The sequence below is a fragment of the Equus caballus genome, chromosome 1, assembly GCF_041296265.1.
Source record: "Equus caballus isolate H_3958 breed thoroughbred chromosome 1, TB-T2T, whole genome shotgun sequence".
Lineage (NCBI taxonomy): Eukaryota > Metazoa > Chordata > Mammalia > Perissodactyla > Equidae > Equus > Equus caballus.
This window is the reverse complement of record NC_091684.1, coordinates 143,084,103-143,104,580: the sequence shown is the minus strand read 5'-3', so window position 1 is coordinate 143,104,580 and position 20,478 is coordinate 143,084,103. Positions and strand designations below refer to the sequence as shown.

General features: G+C 34.3%; 1 protein-coding gene across 6 annotated transcripts in view; it reads right to left on the bottom strand.

The window, feature by feature from the left end:
- Positions 1-20,478, bottom strand: part of VPS13C (vacuolar protein sorting 13 homolog C) — a 170,788-nt gene that overhangs the window by 56,144 nt on the left and 94,166 nt on the right. For 5 of the 6 annotated variants that reach the window (XR_011426108.1, XR_011426104.1, XR_011426105.1 and 2 more), the window contains 12 exons: positions 19,984-20,146; positions 18,082-18,198; positions 16,670-16,773; positions 16,100-16,267; positions 14,514-14,818; positions 13,409-13,556; positions 9,785-9,935; positions 8,255-8,367; positions 5,316-5,485; positions 3,813-4,060; positions 1,870-2,099; positions 306-398 (listed from right to left, as the gene is read on the bottom strand). Coding sequence is in view for 3 of the 6 variants with exons in the window: in XM_023616352.2 (XP_023472120.2) it covers positions 306-398; positions 1,870-2,099; positions 3,813-4,060; positions 5,316-5,485; positions 8,255-8,367; positions 9,785-9,935; positions 13,409-13,556; positions 14,514-14,818; positions 16,100-16,267; positions 16,670-16,773; positions 18,082-18,198; positions 19,984-20,146 (2,010 nt within the window). In the remaining 3 variants the exon portion in view is untranslated. Of the gene's footprint in view, positions 1-305; positions 399-1,869; positions 2,100-3,812; positions 4,061-5,315; positions 5,486-8,254; positions 8,368-9,784; positions 9,936-13,408; positions 13,557-14,513; positions 14,819-16,099; positions 16,268-16,669; positions 16,774-18,081; positions 18,201-19,983; positions 20,147-20,478 lie in introns of all 6 variants that reach the window. The other variant, XM_070235531.1, reaches the window with a different exon arrangement.

Genomic DNA, 20,478 nt, shown 5'->3' with positions numbered 1-20,478 from the left:
GCTAACACCTGTGCCAATCGTCTTCTATTTTGTATGTGGGATGCTGTCACAGCACAGCTTGATGAATGGTGTGTAGGTCCATGCCCAGGATCTGAACGTGCAAACCCCGGGCTGCTGAAGTGGAGAGCGCAGACTTAACCACTATGCCACCAGGCCAGTCCCAGAAAAATGTATTTTAATGTTAGAGGTATGTATTGATTACTGAATATGTGACTAGCATAATGTTCTAGATATGAAAGACATCAAAAGATATCACTAGAAAAATAAGAATTAATTTTCACCCAAATATTATGATAGGCACTAACCTTAATTATAAATTCTTCAACAATAATATTTATATTTTGTTTTCCTGAAGCCCATGTACATTTTTCCATAAATAAAGAACAGGGCTGTAAGACCTAGAAACAAATAAATGAAATTCACATTTTCTTAGTAATAGATCTGTTATATATATGTAATACACACTTACCAGAACATGTCTTCCTCAATCTGAGATCTTTAACTACAGCCTACCACTAAAATCAAAAAGGCAAATTAAATTAGCTGAGACCCTCTTGTGAGGGCTCTTTTTAACTAAGTCTGTGAACATTGTGAAAGGACTTTAAGCAGTTCTGATCAATTCCTTTATGCCAAATTCTTAAGTAATGATGCACATTTACTATTAGAAGTTTAAAATGTTTCCTTTGCTAAAATATCTTTTAAAGGATGCCCTCTTAAAACATACTTCTAAGATATGTATAAAAATGAAATGAAGAATATGGTTAAGGTCTTACATTTGCAAACAGGTACACAAGAAAACGAAATTGGTATTTATTATAATTTTTATGACAGCTAAATCACTTATTGTTTATTTTAAACAAACAGTTCTGTTAACACTTTAAAAAAAGACTATGGTAAGGTAGGAAAATGAACAGTTTCCAGATGACTAAACAAGTCAGTCTTGAATATCATATAAGGTCCTTATCAGAATAAATTTCAAATCTTCAAACTCAATGATTTCTTCTATGAAGCCTACATTCTTATATATTATGAAAGAAATAAAATAATCTTGCACCTGAATTGAATGGGGGAATTAGTACTGCATAACTTTTTTCAAAAATTAGGATGAGCTTTTAACAAAGTGATTAACACAAGCTTTCTGCGGCACGTCAAAAGAAGATGATCCCACTAAAGAACGCTTCATGATAAAGTACACATTAAGCCTAGCACTGCATTTCTTTATGAAAGTCATTTTGCCCACAAATTTTTTTTAATTTAAAATAACACTGCAAATGAGTCACATAAGAAAATGATCCTCTTTAAATAAACAAATATAAAATAAAATAAATGATAAAGTTATCAATTTAATATTAAAAAATAACTGGTATGTAATTAAATTAATTAAAATCATATTTTTCAACTATAATGTGGAAACATAATTGAAGTTAACTTTTAATACAGTAAAACACAATCTCTCTTGGTCACATGACTCTAACTGAATTTTTTCATTCTAAGCTTAAAGATTTTAATACTCATTCATTCATTCATTGGATATATTGTGGTGAACAAAAGAAACAGCTGAAAAGGAATGTTTATTTGTACTAAAATTCAAATACTATTCAACAGAAGATGATACAATGAAAAGAAAACCAGTCTGGAGGTAGTCCCCAGTTCTGTCTCTAACAGCAATGGCTAAATCATTTAACATCTTTGGAACTCAATATCCTTATCTGTAAAACCTCAAGTTTGTAGTAAATAATTTCTAAAGTCCTACAGAGTTCTCACATTCCAATTGCTAAAGCCCTACAGAGCTCTCACATTCTAGGATTCAATGAACAAAGCATTTCTGCCATTCTTCAATCCATGCTTAGGATTTAACGTAATTCTTACTGTGGTAATGTTTTTTCCCCTCTTTTCTCTGAGAAAAGGGCAAGCGAGCACTTTAAGATCTCTCACAGAAGCTTCCATCATCTGTTCAAGTTTGGATGTTGACAGAGAGAGGTCACACTGGAATGAGGCTGTCAGAGCAGGAGCATCAGCCTTTGTCAGGCTGGCAACAAACACCACTTCCGGATCTGTAATCATGGCCTTTAAAGTCATATTTGGCTTTAAAGAGTCATCTGAAGAAACAAAAATAGGAACAAAAAAAGTTGTAGTAAAGTAAATCTTGGCACCTGAGTACATGTTATCTACACATTGCTAAGTTGTTTCTAATATTCTGCTCCAATGGACATGGTGACATTAACAATATCAATATATGACTGACATTAATGATAATTGATTATTAAACAAATGCTGATTGTGCAGGATAATGCAATCCAATCCCTGTCATAAGAAGATCATTCCCACTTTGACCTACCAGGAATAAGCTTGTTTTGAAGTTTTTTGTCAGAATTAAGGTGTGAGCACACATATACACATGAGTGTGTATTATGTTATGCTGTAGGGGCAAAGAGGGGAAACAGGAGAGTGGAATATCAGGAAGAGGATAAGAGACCCTGATAAAGAAGACAAAGCATTATCATTTGCTTACTTTTGATAAACAGATGGCAAGCAATAGGATATACTGGCGTATATGAGGAAGCCATTTAGTGTAAAACTAATTTGACCTAACCTTGTTTTTTCCAAAAGGACCTGATGTGGCCGCTGAGCATGCATTGTACATCTGCTTTAAGCATTTGCTATGTCCCAAAGACAAGGACAAATGTCCTTAAGATAAAGGTGCAACTTCCCCCACATTGGCATTTCCTTAAGGATAAGCATCTCTCCCTAGACTAGGAATTGATTGCTGTGCTCACCCTGTAACCACCCAGTGCAAGGCAACAGATCTGCTACCTGCTGTGTCCATCAATTGCTGTGCCGACAGGGTAATCTTGTGACTATCGTAAAAGGGACATTTCAATCATATGTGATACATGCTCTTTAACTGTATGTAAGTACTCTGTACACCCCCACTTCTTTAGAGTGCTCCATTCCTTTGTGGAAGGACTCTCCTGGGGTATGTTGTCCTCAAATCTGGCTCATAATAAACTCACCCCAGTTTTGATTTATAGATTGGTTATGGACTATTTTCGCCGACATTTTGATTTCACATAAAGTACACAGTCAATGTCATACAATCTGCAGTATAAATACATTAAATGTATATATGAATACAGAGATATCATATATGATTACTGTTTAAGAAAGGTAAATGGAAAAATAAAATTCTGACCTTGCCAGTAAATTGTAGTTTTCCAATCTTGCTGAGTCATACATTAGATAGAAAAATGGCCCTGGACCATTATGACTTAAAGAAAATCACTGACCTATTTGGTAATGCTTGAATAAACAATTTACAGAGCAGGGAAGTGGCTTCAGCATACACCAAGACCAAACATTTGCAAACCGTCCACTGAGTTTAATGAGTCCAAAGCAATGTTCAGGGATGTCATGCTGGGTCCTGCAATACCCTTATATTCTGCTTTTATCTGTTCAATTCTTCTTCAATATGCCATAATTCTTCAAAATATTTTCTTTGAATTAAAGATTCCCCTTCTATAAAACAGGCTGCCAACCACAGACCCAGATTAACTCTCTCTATTGCTGGATGAGTAAAGAAATGTTAATGGCAGAGTTGGAACAAGAGCAGAGGCTTCCTGGCCCCTAATTCAATATATATTTCTACTCTACTCCTTTCTTAAAAATCTATGCTTACTAAAGTTTTTCTACAGAATATGTTTAAACTTCAAAGAGTAATTTTACATTCTTCATTCTCCATTTCTCTTATTTCTTGTTTGCAATTTTTGTTAAAATGTATAAGTCGTCATCTATGACAGATAAATTCTGCTAACCTTTGTCTATCCTGAGTTTTGCTGTGGCAGTCTGTCGTAGTGGAATCTGTGCTTCTTTTGCCATATTTTCTGGACTCTGAGACACAGCTTTGATAAAGAAATCTGCCACAGTCATCAGAAATTCCACACTGGCACATATATACAGCTTGTCAAGAACAGCATCAATATGACTTCCATTTTTGCCTTGTTTGTAACTTATATCGATCATAGAACTGTTGTTATCTTGGTCATTCTTCCTATCAATCATTCTGAAAAAAATATACGCATTCATTATTTTATTCCTGCTAAAATAATTTTTAAAAATGAAAAATTTCCTATACATGTTAATAACCTTTCTTTCACCTTTCAGTTTCTAATCTGAATAGAAAACAGGTCAATGTTAACTGGAGTCTAATTAGCTATGGTCTCCTAATCTCCACAGCAAATATATATTATTAAACAATTACAGAATATTTTATAATTATAATGCAATACAAAAAAAATCAAGGACAGCTGAAAGGAATTTCAGCAATTAAAACAACACATTAATGTGGTCCTGTAAAATTTAAAAGACAACCTCTTTACGTTATTTTATGATATAAAACCTCTCTGAGAATATATCTCCAAAGATCATCTTATATAATTTGAGTCCAAAAGTATTTAATGCGATTCAAATCAGCCACTGTTTATTAAGTGTCTGCAATGATAGTTCTGACACATCATCACATGTGCTGGAAAGAGCAGGCTACCAAACATGGCCCTTATCACCCCTGCCTAGAGAGCTGTGGAGGACTACCTCAAGCACAGATTTGCAAACCAGAAAAACCGGTTGCATCATAGCACTCTTTCCTCATTTTTCATCTCTTAGAAAAACAAAAGGCTCAGAAGCATTCAGTATGTATTCAATAGAGTTCAAGTTTAGGTAGCAGCATAGTTTTTCTCCAAAAAAAAAATCAAGGATGGAAATATTACGTGTCTCATTATTTGAGAAAGGAATAAAAATACAATTAGGCTTTTGAAGTTACAGATTTCCCACTTTATAGTAGGTTGATCTAGGTTAATCTTTCCAAAAGGGGTTGATAATGTGAAAATGCTAGGGATTCCATTTCCATTAAAACTTTGAAAGAAATTTCACAGAACGTTTTAAAATATACAGACAAAATAAATAAGACAAAGGAAAGACCTACAACTTTCAGGCTATTTTTTTAAAAAATTCTGCCTATTGGGGACAATTTAGAAAAATATATTACCAACAAACCACCCCATATGGATTTAACTATTAACATTCTTACATTCTCTTAGTTCCTGCTTTTAAGAGTATTCCATTTTATTATGAAACTTCCCTTTAATTCAAACTTCAAAGTAATTGAATCTGAAATTAGCACTTCTTCTTGATGCACTGCAAACTGAAATATGACCAAAGACCTCTTTTGATAATCCCAAGCCCAGCAGTCAACACCTGGCAGCAATGCCAGGTGCAATGTCGATCTTGAACAATGTACAGCAAGTTCAGAGATGACAAACCTTGATGTTGCTCTCTCAATGCCTTCTCTGAGATCATCAAGGGTGCATGTCTTAAGTTTAATGCTAACATTCATTGAGCCATCCTTAAACATCTTCCCTGCGGAAGCCATAAGATGTAGTCTGAGTTCTCCAAGCCGGAAGTTGTCATTATGAAATGCAAGTTTGGATTCCTGTGGTACATTTTTCAAGCAAAAGAATCAAGTATCTTTAAATATTAATTACTTCTAAACATACTTCTTAGCTCAGAAATTAAAGGCAAATTGCTAACACAAATTTTAAAAGCATGAGTGCTAAAACACAAAAATGAAACAGAGAATAATACATATATCTGTGAGTGTATATATACATACATATAAATACATATGTGTATGTGCTGATATTCAACAATGGTTAGTATACAAAAATTTATGTGAGGGCTGGCCCAGTGGCACAGTGGTTAAGTTTGCACATTCCGCTTCAGCGGCCTGGAGTTCGCCAGTTTGGATCCTGGATGTGGACATGGCACTGCTTGGCAAAAGACATGCTGTGGTATGGTAGGCGTCCCACATATAAAGTAGAGGAAGATGGGCACGGATGTTAGCTCAGGGCCAGTCTTCCTCAGCAAAAAGAGGAGGATTGGCAGCAGATGGTAGCTCAGGGCTAATCTTCCTCAAAAAAATAAAAATTATGTGATTTACAGTTCAATGTAAATAAAAATAATCAGGAAATATTTTTGTCAAACAATAAATATTTAATGAGCTCTTCTGTAAAAAACGCTGTGATAGGAACTACGGGGTTTATGAGAAAGGACAAGGCATGGCAGGTGATCTCAGTGAGCTTATACCCCAATTGAGAAAATAAAACAGAAATACATTACAAGGAACATCACAAGGAGATGCTATAAGTTGTAAATAATCAAAAACGACATAGTCATTTATTTATAATTCATACTTATATCCTTCCATATTCCACAAAGGATATTAGGTGATTAGGTAAAGAATATAAATAGCAAAAGCTCAGAGGGTCAGAGAGATCATTGTGCATTGGGAAAATTCATGAAGAAGGTGAGAACTTAATTCAGCCTTGGAAACTAAGTGAGATAAGATAGGCTAAGAGGCGGCAGAAAATATTATAGATGGAGAAAAACACAAGCAGACAATTCAAGATGCTCTGAGGGCTAGAGGTACAGGCTGCTTAGGCCTGAATATTCCAATTAAAGAATGGTAGGGAATGAGGGCTAGAAAGTAACAGAGAGGCCTAATCAAGGTCTCAAATTCTAAACTAAAAATTTAAACTTTTATTTATAGGAAAAAGGACGTCAATCTTTATTCCATCATAATACATAGCTCCAAATTCTATAGGTATGCCTAGACTTTAATAGAACAAACCTCAACCAATCAACAAAAAAACAAATCTTCAGGGAAGTAAAGAACATCAATCCTAATTGCTCCCCACAGACCTTAGCATTGATATAAGGGGTACTAGTGATGTGTAATTCTTGGCACACTGGTTATAACTCCACATCTTCTCTCACTCAAGAGAGTACATCACATTCCAGTGGGTCAGAATGACATTATTACTGGCAAACTTGGAATGCCTTTAATTTATAAAAATGTAAATAATTCACAAACTTATGACCTGAACTATTAATTGAAATAACCTGTGACACATCTACTGACCACAATATACTAGTGTTGGTGATATAACTACTGATATAGACTATTTGGGGCCACTAAACACTTTTTTTTAATAAGGTAAAACTCACAGAACACAATGTTCTTTAATTAGAATGGGAAGTTGCAAATGGCTACGTAAGATTCATTTAGGAAACACAACTCATGCCAATGTCTAGGACGGATGAAAGGGAAAAGAGCAACAAACAAGGAAGTCATTGCAGTACCATAAGTGTGAGCTAAGAAGTTTCAAATAAAGCGGCAGTGAGAATCGACAGGAAAAACAAATGTTCACTCCAAGAAAAAACTGACAGTATTCAGCGTCTAAACGAATAAAGAAAGCCAACAAAGAAGGAAGTAAAGAAGACACTGAGATTCTAAGGCTAGGGAGAATGATGATACCTTAAGAGAAATGAACAAAACACTTAACTGTTCATTTTCCATAAGGTCATTTTCTGATCTTTTTCATTAACATGAAACATTAAAAATTAAGACAGTTCATTACATAAACGACAGATACTAGCCCAAGGCTCAACAGTAACAACGTATGAATATTGTATAATTTTTAGAAAACAATATGAAATGTAAGATAACATATAAATGGACATTAACAACAGATATAATACCCATAGTCTTCATTGATTATGGGTATTATCATATGACATGTATTATGAGTACTATGATACGACAATTAATTGATATAATCAAAAATATTTATTAAAAGATACTATCTACATAATAAAAAATGGCTTTCTAAAATAGCAGATGCATTATTTAGTTCAAATTATTATGGCACTAGACTTTGGTTCTTCAATTTATTCATCAGTATATTTAACACATATCTACTACATATCAAATTATTCAGTAGAAACATAATTAATGCTTCTACATAATGGATAATCATGAATTTTAAAATAGTCCTCTAAGGTTCCAAAGCCACTACTAAATTATTCTCCTTAAAAAGTTCTATATGCATATATATCTAGTATGTAATAAAACTGTACATATAATTATTCATATATATAATTCTTCTAGTAGAAATGGATCTAAGTGCTCCAGTGCTGATGTTACTTGAAAAAAAGTAAAAACTTTTCCTTAGCATAGTAAGATTAGAAACACTAACAAAGTAAAGACAGAGAGCAAAGACCAATGCATATTCTGTAGGCCAAATAATTTAATAGACAAATTATTTTTTTAATGAATAGTCACATCAAAAAATGCCACTATTCTAAAACTGAATATCAAGAGCTAAGGCTTTATTTCTAAATACAGAAATTTACTACATACCTGGTTGACATCATTGTTATAAAGGACAATGGAAAGAGATTCAAAGTGAAAGTCAAATTGCAGAGTAACATTCTGGTCTACAGAAAGCTCTGAGTCTGGCAAATCTTCTTGTGCTGATGGTTCAAGTATAAATATGAAAATTAAAAAGCTTTTAAGTAGGCATATAATTTTACACATATTTAAAAAGCTGGGATAATAATTTATCATTCTAATTTATCATGCTTTCTAGGGTTCTTTAAATCATTATGAGGCAATTAATAAAAATGGCAATGATTTATTCTATATATTTAGTACAGGGCAAAGTGACAGAGGTAGACCATCTACATTTCTAAAAAGAAAAAAAAAAGAAGAGGAGGCCTTGCAACGACTATCAAGACAACTTTTTTTTTTAAAAAAAAAAAGCCCCTTCTCCGGCCTGGTGGCACAGCGGTTAAGTTCACACATTCCGCTTCTCGGTGGCACGGGGTTCACCGATTCGAATCCCGGGTGCGGACATGGCACCGCTTGGCAAACGCCATGCTGTGGCAGGCATCCCACATATAAAGTAGAGGAAGACGGGCATGGATGTTAGCTCAGGGCCAGTCTTCCTCAGCAAAAAGAGGAGGATTGGCAGCAGTTAGCTTAGGGCTAATCTTCCTCAAAAAGGCCATTCAGAGCAAGATTATAAAGTAGTTTATAATTATCAAGGCATTTCACCCAAATGGTTACAAGCCATTCTCAAGAGATTATGAAATTTGAGCCACAGAAATGTAGCACTTATAAAAGCACAGCAGCCTGGGGCCATTTATTGTAAGGGGAAGGAGGACTTCATCTCTTTTGAGCCATGGAAATATTAACCTATTTACAGTCTAATAAAATATATGATATTCACATCAACGACTTTGATGAAAAAGAGTGAAATTATATTCTATATAACTGTTTAGAAAAGTAAGAAGGAACCTTATATTTTAGAAAAATTATGTTTTAAAAGGCTGAATTTAAAAGGTTCAGTGCTTAACTCAATTCTAATAATCTGGAAAATTCCTTTATGTATCTGACTACATCATTGTCCAATAAGGCCAGATAAGTAAAGCTGTTACTATACAAGAATACCCTCCTTTCTCATGGGCCAGTCATCTAACCATGATACCAACGTCTTTTCTCTCTTAATTATTTTGGGACCTTAAATAATTTAATTAATTAATTAGGGACCTTAAGCTGCACGCCTAGTTTGCTTTTTCACTCAAAGTATACCACCTCAGTGCCCCCAAAATTCAGCAAATTCAGCTTTCACAAGTAAAGGGCAAACACGCAGCATGCAGGCAACAATAACCGGCCCCTCCCCTTGCAGCAGACAATGAGCATACCTCCTTCCCTGGGAGCTTCAAGCACCTCCAGCCCCAGCCCCAGCTAATTTTCTACAGTAAATAAAACAATATCCAACCAGTTCATACCGCCTTATGCTGGGAACTAAAAAAACACTAAATATAAATACAGAATTAACACTAACTTTTCTCCATAATCAAAGCAAAAATCTTCATTGATTTATACCTTTGAGGTGGTCAGGTCCACTCGAAACATCTTTTCTTACTCTTACAGCCTCCTGGGTAGACTGCGTAGGGCTTGGCTGTGAAGAAGCTTCTCCAAGATTTTCTAGCAAAATTTTCATTAAAACTGTTAAGTCATCTTCACTGAGAGCAACCTAGAAACCAACAATAAGTTGTTGTTAATATAAAGTAATAAAAAAATGCAGAATACCATATCTATGTCTTAATTTATGGTTCCTCAAATCAACTAAATGTTCATCTAACTAAAAAAAAAAAAAGAGTTGGGACCCATAAATACCAGGAGAGAAGTAGTTCGTCTTGTATATTATGAGACATTTCTCCCATGTGTAAACACTTCTGCCTCCACCCATATGCAAGCCCCTGCCGCTGCTGCTCTGTCACTGTTCCTGCCTTATCTGTTACTATCTCACTCTCTTCCTGGACCTGTGCCTCTCTCCCCTCTCCCTATCTCCTCATCTCCATTCTGCCTCTCTCTCTCCTCACTCAGTACCAGCTCTTTCCTCTACATTATTTACTCCCCTCTAAACTCAATATAGGAAGAGCGCTATTCATTTTCTGGTCTCTACCAAGAAGTAAAAAGATGCTTTCCTGCAATGTAGCTCTTATTCTCAGTACATATGCATCTGGACATAAACAAAATATTTGTTTAACTTATCAAGAAAAATGACTCTTAGAACAATAACAAATGCATCTACAAAGACTTTTTAGAAACCAAAACAAACCAGGAAAGTAATATCTTGTTCATCTCCTACCTTTATACAAGGGGATATGTGGCAAAAAGAAAAAAAAAAGCAAGAGCTTTTAAGTCAGGCAGATCTGGATCAACTCTACCACTTTTGAGCTGTGTTCAAGCTGTGTCTTAGCTTCCTTAACTCAACTTTCTTGAGTTCTAAAATAGGAATAGTATCATCTTCCTCATAGGTGGCTGCAGAACAACATGCAGCAGCTAGAACAAACAAGGCTGTTACTGCCTGCTAAGATTCATTAACTCTTTAAATCCTTCTATCTTTGTACATTTCTCCCACACATACAGTGGTCCGAAAGGCCTGCTTCAAGTACTTAAACAGAGTCACACAAGCATGCAAGCATTCACAGCACCTTCTCCTCTAAACACCACAGAACCCTTTGTCCCCCATATTAGGCCCCTACTACCAGAGAAATTGCCTGACTGCCAGCCTACAGGGAAACAGAGAGATATTTTAGCATGAGATAATGACCAGGCATTTCTTGTTTCCCCCGTCCCCAGTCCTCAGAGAACAGATATCACTTTAACTCCCTAGAATTCCTTGTGTGTTCATTCCCATTTGTGATGGCAACCAAGTATCACAGCTGCCCTAAGAGCAGCTAACTTCATCACCTCCTGGTTTGCTGCCGGAGGAAAGAGCAACTGCAGCATATACTTAGACTGAACTTCAGTAAGTCTGGAGGACAATTTGAGAGGCCACCCAACAGTTTGTTACAAACTGCCAAGCCGATCTACCCAAACAACTTGTTGATGTCACCTGCCTGATACCCTTTCTTAGCTGCACTCCAGACTCAGACAAACTATACAGACTCTGACCAATGAGGGGGTGTTTAGAGGGGCCTGGATCACTGACAAATTAGGCCGTGGAGACCGAACCCACCATGGCTGCATTCTTGATTTAACAGGGGTGCTTTTAGCTAAAGTGATGATCATGCGTTGTGCTAAACTCATGGATCTGTTATTTTTTCTTTTTTCTTTTGCAATACTTCAAGCATAAAGAAAAAGCATAGAGAATACTATAATCCTCCCGTGAATCCAGTGTCTAGCTTTGTCAAATCTTAATAAGCAGCTATATTTCCTTCAGATCCTTTCATAGATATGGTTGATGTTCCACATTTATTTCTATGAGGCCCCATTCCCTTCTTTCCAGCCCAGAGAAATACACTATGCTGAATTAGAGAATTATTCTTCATGTCAGAGAATTATTCTTCCCATGAATGCTTTCTTATGTTTACCACTACTGAATTCCCCCATAAACAATATTATCCATTCTCTTGCTTATTGTAAAATTTGAAATCATACAGATCTGTACTATCACTTTGCAACTCGTTTTTTCCATTTTTATGTTTAAGATAGGCTCATTTTGTTTTGTATAGTTCTAACTCATTCACTTTATCTGCTTTATAATGTCCAGTGTACGAATATACCATAATTTGATCCACACTCTCCTACTGATAGACATTTAGGTTTTACTTTTGCTTTCAGCAAACCTATAACCACACAATCTTTGAAAGGAAGGGGAAAGGGTCAAATATTAGTCCTGGGATCTAATCTCTCAACAGCAAGGGAGAAATTAAGAGAAGAGTCCCATACTATGGAATAGAGAAGTCTCACAAATACCCTAAACACACACTCTTCTTCATATACACACAGGAACCTTACATTCCTACAACAAACTGCAATTTTAATGTGTTCTCTTGTAGAACACTGCTCCTTTCATTCCTCCTGTTTTATCTTAGAATTAACTCTGAAATAACCAGAGTTAAATATCAAAAAGCACTAAACTACTAATTCACACACTCTATTGGGGTTTTGTTTTGTTTTGTTTTGTTTGCTGAGGAAGATTCACCCTGAGCTAACATCTGTTGCCAATTTTCCTCTTTATGTATGTGAGTCACCACATCATGGCCACTGATGAGTGGTATAGGTCTGCACCCAGGGACCAAACCTGGGCTGCCGAAGCAGAGTGTGCCAAACTTAACCACTAGGCCACAGAGGCTGGCCCCACACACTCTATCATTTAGTCACTCCTTCCCTGCCCCTATCCCTTACTGTTTGGCTTCAACAGTTTCATATACCGGCATAAGAATCATAGGATCCCTACACTTCCATGACCATTTTTGACCAGTATCATCTCTTCCCATGAGCCTACAGATGACCTGCTAATCACACTACTAAAAATACTGCTGTATTTATATGCTTACCAAATAAACATATTCACCTATTTAAAATGTCCATTTTTCATTTTTTTTTGGTGAAGAAGATTCACCCTGACCTAACATCCGTTGCCATTCTTCCTCTTTTTTTGCTTGAGGAAGATTAGCCCTGAGCGAACATCCATGTCAATCTTACTCTATTTTGTATGTGAGATGCCTCCACAGCATGGCTGATGAGTGGAGTGGGTCTGCACCAAGATCTGAACCTGCGAACCCGGGCTGCTAAAGTAAAGTGCGTAGAACTTTAACCACTCTGCCATGGGGCCAGGCCCTAAAATGTCCACTTTTTCTAATTAAAAGAGTACTTCTATACATTAAAAATACTAAGGTGTCTGAATGCAATATCTAAATATCACTTTATACTTTCATAATTACACTGCCTTAAAACTTTAATAAAATTTTCTAAAATTACTAATAATATTTTCAATAGACTCCAATAGGTTTTATCTCAGATTTTCTGATGGCTTTACCAAATATCTGACTAAAATGAAACAAAGAAAAGTGTGGGAGACTAGGATAATCTCATTTTCAGCTAGCAAAGTATTCCCTTTAACGCATCATCACTTCTGATGTACACTAGAACTGTACTGTGATCAATGATAAAAGCCTATATAACAATTTTCATATACTTTGTACATATTCTTACCTGCATAGGTTTTAGTTTTCCTTTGATCTCCATCCCTGGAATTTGCGTATACCATGTTGCTGCTAAATTTCGCTGAATGGACAAAAGCATATTGACTGGTTTTAAAATTTCAATGTCATGCTGTGGCAAGCCAGCCTGCAAAATAGTTCTGAAAGATAAACAAGAACTTATTTTACATTTTTGAAATTTACATTTTAAAATGAACACTATCATATTCTGTAATAGTTTCCACATACCATTTTCCTAAACCCTGAAAGCTGCTATCAGAATTCTTTCAGAACATGCTTCTTTTCACAAATCAACTCAAATCAGAATAAAGAAGTTTATATGTGGAGCTATCTGAAACAAAGCCTATGTAGTCCTGACTTCAAAGACAAATATTTCTTAACGTATGACTACTGCACTATTTACTATCTTTCACAAAGACGATTTAATATTAGCAACTAGTACAAGCCATACAAACAAATGTTACCTCCTCCTAAAATTGGAGGACAAAGAGAGTGATGGTCTACTTAGTCCTTAGTTTTAGGTTATTGGTACTTCTCCAAACTCAAAGGGGAAAACTCACCAAACCTAGAAGTTAAACAAACATGGTAATAGTCATTTCCAGCTTGCCTGCCAACAACCATTTGCACAGCCAAATGGTACTCTTGTCATTCAACAGAGCCAACACGTTCCCATTTGGATTGAATAATCCTTTAGATAACTCAGTGAAAATTCCCAAATATGACAAGGTTTGGAAATGAGAAATAAATCTCAAATTTTATCACATTTTAAGTTTTCTCTAATCTACAAAAGACAGCTATGTGCAAAGTAAAAAACAAATAAATAAATCTAAATGAAGTATTATTGAGCAAACTATAATTTTATCACAGGGAATTTTTAGAGAATGGAAAAAAATCACATTTAAATTTAGTAAGACAAATGCAGATTCTATGAGGTGCGTTACTATTAACCACTGACCACAAACCAAAGGTCAAGTTTTCATAACTAGAAGAATTAAGGAATGAGAACCACAAATCACTAGAGTATTTTACCCCTGGCAAAGATTCTATGAAAATTCTATTTCTAGTAAGTAATACAAAATTGGATTATGTATTTATACCTGGACAGCTTCAACTGAGTGAGCTGGATGTTCATTTTGTCAATGACTGGGGGAAGAGAATAATGTCCTACAGAAACTAAGCTAAATTTGTTTTCAACTCTGATTAAACCCAGATCTGCTATAACAGCATTAGGTGACACTGAAGACTGAGGAATGATAATAACTGGTGCTTTCAAATTGATATCCATCAAAAGGCGGAAACTCTTTTGAGCCAAGTCTTTCATGCTGGAAGCAGCTCTTTCTGCAGCCTGGACTGTGGCTGCGCTCAAAGCTTCTTTGGCAGTTTGGAAATTGTTGAGGAAGTTCTGTTGAAAGAGACTGATATTCAGAATTCCAAAAAAACAAGATTTATTTAAAAAAGGAGAAACTTTAAAAAGCATTTACTTTAAAATGAAAAACTAAATAAAACAGGTAATATAAAAGAGATGTGATTTATGATTGTGTACATGGAGAGAGTAAAGTCTAGAAAGATACACTTTGAGAAATTAACAATAGTTCCCTCTAGGAAGGAAGAGTCCTTTAATTTTCATTTATATATTTCAGAATTACTTGGTTTTTATGACAAATATTGGTAACAATTCTTTTTTATACCTCCTTTTTGCTCATGAATGTTGGTTATTTTTAATTCGAATTTAAGTAAAAGAGATGGTGGAGAGCACTTTACTTCTCCAGAAGTGGGTTCAATTCTGTACCTCTAGGTCACAGGAAAAAAGTTTATTCTTAGAAACTAAGATTTTGTCAGGTTATTTCTGAAGATTCTTTTTTGTGTGTACTCAAGCATAAGAAAGATGCTTAAAGCATCTACAATCTTGCAATCATTAATAAGAATCAAAACTTCTTTAGTTAGAGTAAGATGCATTTCATCTCAATTTCAACTAAAAACAGAAAAGACTTTTCCCCAATGAAGATCGTTCTTAGAAGCAATATTCTTGATGTTCATCTGTTAATAATACAAAGCGACTTAAACTTCCCCCCTCCAAATAAGATGCTTTCCAGAAAAATGAAACATGATGGTTTAGGTAGAAATCCATGACCTGTAAGCTTTGATTAACAGCTCTGCTAAGAGGCATAGGCATATTTAAACTCTTCAGTTGGATACTTACGTGGGAAAAAAACCTTAAGTTTTACACTTACATGGAAATAAATAATTAGAAGAAAAGAATTTTTTGGCCTTGCTGATCACAATTATAATCAGAAGCTGTGTAAGTTCCAGTATTAGTCTTTCAAATGCCTGATGAGCTCCTTAAAAATTTCTTTTAGCTAAATACCTTTAAGAGTATTTCATAGAACACATAACACTGAAAAGCCCTAACTTAAAACATCAAAAAGTACTTTTAAAATACATAACTATGGAAGTGTTAAAGAATGATAGTTTATATGTTCAAAATAATGATAACCAAATGAAAAAATTCATTTGGTTACCCATCATGTAAAGGATTTCCTTAACAATATATAATATTCTGTTTAGCATTTGGGTATTTATCACACAGCCCTGTTAGTAAAGAGTTAGACTATCTAGATTAGATGTATAGGCAAAGATATTTAGGCCTCAATGAGAAATAAATATATTTTAAAAATAAACTTACCAAAAGAGACATGAAGAATTTATGAACATAAACAATTTGAATACAACCCACTTTGAGACTAAGTTTGCCATCTACTTTAGACATATCAGCATAGGCCTTTCCTTCTGTAGCGTCTGGAAAAAGAGTCATTTGGAACCTAAAGACTTCATCTCCCAAAATAGAGACAGCCTAAAAGTATGAAATTAGCTGGTTGTTACATCAGAAGAACTGTATCCATGTATTATAAATAAGTTTCCTAATTACAGAAACCTTTCTATATAAAGAAGTACCATTTAATTCAATCTTCAACAAATTATTAAAAACATTTTACTTGACAATAACTTTTTCCTATTTCTATAAAAATCATTTTACCATGGAAATATCAATTACCTAATTGGTCAGAAATAACTTTTACAAATCACCTAGTGTACATACAATGTGAAAGCAGACAATGACCACATTCATGCCCAATCCCTAACAAAGTGCCTGACGCACAACAATTAATAAACACATACTGAACAAATGAATAAAGGCATCTCAAACCCAAAGAACAAAAATAAATTTCAATATAGAAGCCTATCTTTTAATTACCTTTTTGTGAATAGACAGCAAATCAACATTTGTAACTATGATATCCTTAAGTCTGGCAAACATGTCAGTCTGCTTTGGCTTCACAGAAATAGAGGCATCCATTCCTATGGGAAACATAAAAGTTACAAACTTTCTACCCAATGCAAGTGAACAAATTCAGTGGTATTTAAGTTCAATAATACACTACCAAGATATAGAATGAATAAAAATTCTATTAGACATATTAAAGATATCAATCTCTCTGTATGAGATATCTAAGAAAGATTACAATATCTTTAAGTGCTACTGGCATCTTATACATGAAAGCTGTAAAAACTGTCAAACAAAAGAAACCGGATTTCAAAGGAAATTAATCACAAGTCTGTAAACACAAATATCCTGTGCGCTGGCAAGATCAGAAGTGGTCGTTTAGGAAGACAGATAATGTTTGTTAAACAGCCATCTACAAACAGTTATTATATTATGAAAACTACTGCTCCAATAACTAAGCATAAATGAATATAATCTGATGAATAAGTACTATTCTTTCTACAATAAATTGTATCTAAAATACAATCTTATAAGATTTCCCTCCAAAACACTTTTTGGCATTCCCATGATTTCTAAAGGCCGGGTGATTTCTAAAACTGTTCTCAGTAGAGAGAATGCCTGTGGCTAAGACCCGGTAATAAGCCCAAACCATTATCATGCCACCCATAAAATAGATACTTAGTAAAATTTGTTGAATGAAACTGATTTCTTAACCTTTTTAAACTGATTACTATGTACCAGGCACTTTTCTAAATATATGTAAATGTGTAAACTTAATCCTCACAACAACCCTATGAATAATTATCATAACTATCTCCATTTTACAGACCGGGAACTAAGGCACAGAAGAGTAAATTAATTTGCTCAAGCTTAGCCAGTAAGTATTAGAGCCAAAACCTGAACCTTGGCAGGCTGGGTCCAGAACCCACAGTATAATCTGAACTCATCCTTATATTGACTAATGATGAGTAAAACATAAAAATTTCTCTTAGAAACTTCTTTTCCTGATGCTATGTATACACAAAAGACAAGGGAAATAAGGATAATGACATTTTCTTTACCCAGTGAGATGGTATCATGATATTCATTTCTCAGTTTCAATTAAAGTTATATTATTCTGAAAACGCAAACAGAATGTAAGATATTAAGCCTTAGACTTATTCTGAAAATTTTTAAATACATAAGGAATGTCTCATGTCAGTCATGAACCATAACAAATTTACTTCTACCATTTCAAAATACATCTCTGAAAAGTTTTCAGGAGACTTTAAAATAAGTAAACCAAAAGATGACTCATGAGAAATCTACCATGCACAAGCTCATTCTTCCTGGAGGTCTATGTAAAAAACCAGAAATACCTACACTAAGGAATAACTACTTACCGTGTATTCTAATATCTGCAATGTTACACTTCTGATCACAGACAAAGACATTAAATGCATTCAATTCAGCTATGATCTTTAAATCAAACACATCATCTTGAGAAGTGCTGCTGGATACTAAAACGTAATAGAAACCTTGTGATTAGCAAAGTGCAAAAATGACACAACACAAAATAATCTCAAATTCACTAAAATAAAAGTACATTATGAACTATGAAGAACCAAAAAGGCTTCCATTAAGATTACATACAATTAATACGGATTTTGAATCAATTTTCAAATGCCAATCGGACAGAAACTAGTATATTCCCCTCCAAATTAAGAATAAAGGCAACTTTTAATAGCACCTTGAAAGCACAATTTGCTAGATGGAAAGTTTATTATAATTTTTCTTCTGGGAAAAAAGAAAATCCTCCGTATTAGAATTCTAGAATTCTATTGGTCCCAAATTTTAATTCTGAACTCCTTTTCATATCATATATTAGATCACAAAGAATATTTCATGAAAAACTGGAATAGTGATGAATAGTTAATAAAGTAGATAGTTAATTATGATACATAATACATTAGTAGAACCAATTTCTATAGATTGTACTCTGTTTCTGCATGAAAAATTCTAAAATAAATTCTATGAGACATAAACATAAAGGGCTAAAGTTAAAAAAGTACAAAAAAATCTTTTTGTGTGTTTGTGTGCGTGTGCACGTGTATAAGCATCATAATCAAGTGATTCCCTTAATCTACTTTAGTCCATTTCCTGATTGATACATTTAGGAGATTTTTCTTGTGTGAGGGAAACAGACCTTTTCCTATTAAACTGTAAAAACATGGGAACGCCAGTCCTTAATCACTAAGATGATAATAGGATTTTTTCCCTTAAGATTTAAAGTAGCATAATGAAACCATAAAAACCAAGTATACAGCATAACTAGAAGACTGTTTCTTTGGATTAATATTTTTTGTAGTTTATCATGAGCTTCAACATTGCTTCTTCATTTATTCAATTGTGTGTGTGTATGTATGTATGTATATGGTATATAGAAAAGAATGTCCATGGATATTAATGTAACAAGTACATTAAAGACAAAGAAGGTAAAACTCCTTTACTCTAGTTTATAGCAAAAGTATTGCTCTGCTCTTTGGTTAAAAAAAAAATCTGATCCTTGTATCAGATCTAATATTACTATCAGTTTTACATTTTAAAGATGCCAGTAATAAGATATAACTCAAACAGGTAATGGTCTGAAAATTAAATTACTAGATGTTAGTAATTTTACATCATATGATATGAAAGAAAAATAATTAAAATGATATTTGACTTAAACACAAGCCCATGTTCACTCAGGATACATCATATCTAATATTTCACAGCACAAGTCATATACTTGAGGCACATGTGCCCATATATGTATGTGATTTAAATTCAATTGTGGTTAGAAACCAAAGTGAGTCTGTCTCTTCCATGAGATTCTTCCTTGTGTGTCCTGCACTTAAAATTGCTGAGCACCAGGTAGGTTTACTTGACTTATTTTATTGAAATGGGCCTTTGTTACGCATGATCATATTCATATTTTAATTTCTTCTTCTCTCACTTTCATTGGCGTGAAGGCTGCAGAGACATTGATGCAAAGTATATACAAGTTAATTTTATGTAAAAGCTAGACAGTGAAATCAAATATAAATACATGATTAATATTAAACATTTATTTTAAATGCTTCACTAAATTACTCTATAATACCATAGGGATAAATTTTGCTTTCTTTTGAAACTAATCTAATCTGTCAGAGCAGCTGTAGCATTAAGGTGCTAAAAAATATTTACCTTAGCTTGAAAATACAAGTTATTATATAATTATTAAAGTTCAGAGAGAAAGTATTAGACCATGACTTAAAAGTTAATACCAGCTTTGACAACAATACTTCTGGACTCCCCCATAAGTGGTTTCAGCTCAGATTCCTTCTCAGAATAGGAAGGTTCAGAGGATGGAATAGCAGATGATACAAAATCCATGAAGGAGAGTAAAGCTTCCAAATGAAGTACTAAGTCTAAGGATGAAAATGAAACCTAAGATAATGAACAATTAGAGAAGCAGATTTCAGATATGCTGACATTTTTATATTAAGTTTCAACATTTAGAAGTAGCACAAGAATAGTTCAATTAAGTCCTTTTTTTATTTTTTAAGAATGAATAATTACAATTCACTATTACAATGTCAGTCCTTACACTCTGCCCTCTCCCACACCCAATCGTAATTTTAACTGCAACAGAACATGATGGGTTTTAAGTAAAGAGATAGGAAGTATTATCAGGCCTTAGGTCAATCACATTTCAGAGGGTTCCAAGGCAGACTATACAAGCTCAAATGGACTACGAGTAATGTCTGTACTGAGCTGTG